At 48.1% G+C, this 2586-nt stretch overlaps 1 protein-coding gene across 2 annotated transcripts in view; it reads left to right on the forward strand.

Moving 5' to 3' along the window:
* LOC108245338 (phosphatidylinositol 3,4,5-trisphosphate 3-phosphatase and dual-specificity protein phosphatase PTEN) overlaps positions 1-2586 on the forward strand; it is a 9457-nt gene that overhangs the window by 3499 nt on the left and 3372 nt on the right. The window contains exons 2-6 of one of the 2 annotated variants that reach the window (XM_017432183.3): positions 534-618; positions 723-767; positions 867-910; positions 1087-1325; positions 1509-1650. In XM_017432183.3, the coding sequence (XP_017287672.1) occupies positions 534-618; positions 723-767; positions 867-910; positions 1087-1325; positions 1509-1650 (555 nt within the window). Of the gene's footprint in view, positions 1-533; positions 642-722; positions 768-866; positions 911-1086; positions 1326-1508; positions 1651-2586 lie in introns of those variants that run through there. The other variant, XM_037973628.1, reaches the window with a different exon arrangement.

Consider the following 2586-nt stretch of genomic DNA (forward strand, 5'->3'; position numbering starts at 1 on the left):
CCCCTTTTTTTTTTTTAATAAAAAGTTTTACGTGTGCCACCTTTTTAGAATCGTTCCCCCTTTTTTAATTTATTTCCAAGTGCCACGCCAGAACGTGGTGCAGCAGGAAACCTCTCAAAGCCCCGGAACGCAGTAGAGCGTTCTCCGCGAATCCTAAAAGGCTGCCTACGAGAGCGCCCGCGACCTTTCGTTCCTACCTCTCGTCTCGCCCGTGGGACGACGCAACGAGACCACTTAGTCTCGCGGACATTCAAATCAGTCCCGACCGAGCTCGAAAGAGATAAGCCAAACGTTTGCGCCCCCCCCCGATATAACTTCAGGGCTCTATAAATACACGCAGGTGACAGGTCAAGGAGCGGAGACTCCTCGTGTTGCCCGTCTGTCACGCTCAGACGTGCTGACTTTGCCACATTTCTTCCAAACATTGTATGGAAACCCTGCTTTTTTTTCTTTTTTTTAAATTTTATTTTCTTTAAATGAGTTTGCAGTTGTACTTTTATCCTAGTGTTTCCTTGACCCCCCCGGCTGAGCAGATATCTACCCAAACATCATTGCGATGGGCTTTCCAGCGGAGAGGCTCGAAGGCGTGTACAGAAACAATATAGACGATGTAGTACGGTGAGCGGCGCCTCTTGCAGAAGGTTCGCGTTTGGCGACCGGATCCCGTTTCGAAAGCGGGGGGAAAAAAAAATAATTCTTTTGTTTTCTCTCCTTGCCCGCAGGTTTTTGGATTCGAAGCATAAAAACCATTACAAAATATACAACCTGTAAGTGCTCAGTGTACTGTTTGTGTCTGATCTGGCTCATGTTTACTTGCCAGCTTCCTCCGCTCGGCGGCTAACTGGAGTTTGTTCTTCCCGTTTCAGCTGCGCAGAAAGACACTATGATGCTACCAAATTTAACTGCAGAGGTACGCCTGGCTTCATGTTTGTATCTGAGGAAACACGACGATGCGCTTGTTTCAGAACCCAAACTTACCAAGTGTTTTTTTTTTTTTTTTTTGTCGTTTCTCTCCTTGTTCTTTCGTCGTCCCCGTCGCTCTGGACTTTTCATCGGCCTGCATCTCCCCTCACGGTCACGCATCAGTTGCACAATATCCCTTTGAGGACCACAACCCCCCTCAGCTGGAGCTTATAAAGCCCTTTTGCGAAGACCTGGACCAGTGGCTCAGCGAGGACGACAATCATGTGGCGGCCATCCACTGTAAAGCCGGGAAGGGCCGCACCGGAGTGATGATCTGCGCTTATCTCCTCCACCGCAGAAAATTCGAGGAGGCCCAGGAAGCACTTGACTTTTACGGCGAAGTTAGGACAAGGGACAAGAAGGTGAGGGAAATAGGGAGGGAGGGGTGTCTTTATGGTTTATTATTAGTCTGTCCTCCAGCTGCAATGCATTCATAGAAAAATGTCTTTTTTTTTTTTTTTTTTTACATTCAAGAAGCTGATTTGACAGAAATTGTAATCTCGTGTCCTAAACCCGGATGTCTTTGTCCCAACGCGTTTCGCCAGGGAGTCACGATCCCAAGCCAGCGCCGATACGTCCATTACTACAACTACCTACTGAAGCACCGGCTCGACTACAAGCCGGTGGCGCTGCTATTCCACAAGATGGTGTTCGAAACGCTCCCCATGTTCAGCGGAGGCACCTGCAGTGAGTAACGTCCACGTCCGGACCGGCGCCGCGGGGCCGGGGGCAGCTCGGGTCGTCTGTGGCGGAACGGCGTGACCGGTTGCCGTCAAACCCGATCAGCTGCGGCTGAATTTGCATCGTTGTTTTTGGCCCTTTCTCTGACAAGGACCGCTTTGTGTTAAGTTCCCTTTTGCCGTTCACCACAAGGTCAATACAGCCTCTGCTTTGCCTAAAAAAAATATGTTGATTTAGATCCCAGACGGTTGTCCTAATAGAAGTTTTTAGGCGAGGACAATTCTCACAAATGCATCGTCTCACGCTGACCCACAGAGGAGCGTTCACATTCGGAAGGGCCGCACACACACACACACACTCGGGCAGGAAGTCACCAGAAGTCAAAAGAGGAATTAAATATCTTGGTCAGTGATTTTTTGTTTTGTTTGTTTGTTTTGCATACAATCGCACAGCAGCCAGGATTTAACGATGCTCCGTCTCTGCACGTTTCCTCTTCGCTCCGAGTCATTTCTGCCCGTCGCCGGATGCTAAACGACGTGCAAGCGGACATTTAACAGGCGGGGTCTCTTTTTTTTTTTTTGGGTTCGATCGACTTAAACGCTCGAGTCTTCGAGGTCTGATACTACTTCACGCCTCGAGCGGGGGACAAAAAAAGACAAAAAACAGAATCAAACAGTTCTGCTTAAATGTGAGTCATGGCGTTGTGTGATTCCTCTTGTATCTATATTTGTCAGTTTTTTTTGTTTTTTTTTTTTAAGCTGTCGGTCATAAAACGAACCTCTTCCTCCTTCGTGTCTGTGGCTTCTCTCGCCTTTAACACTAGAATGTGCTGGAAGGCCCCGACTTTTATTCATCCTTCTCTTTCCTACTAAAAAAAACGACAACTAAACGAAGACCCTATTCTGAGCGAGACGTCTTTACGACATGTGCACAGGTTTCGTT

This window comes from Kryptolebias marmoratus, linkage group LG22 (genome assembly GCF_001649575.2).
Source record: "Kryptolebias marmoratus isolate JLee-2015 linkage group LG22, ASM164957v2, whole genome shotgun sequence".
Taxonomy (NCBI): Eukaryota; Metazoa; Chordata; class Actinopteri; order Cyprinodontiformes; family Rivulidae; genus Kryptolebias; species Kryptolebias marmoratus.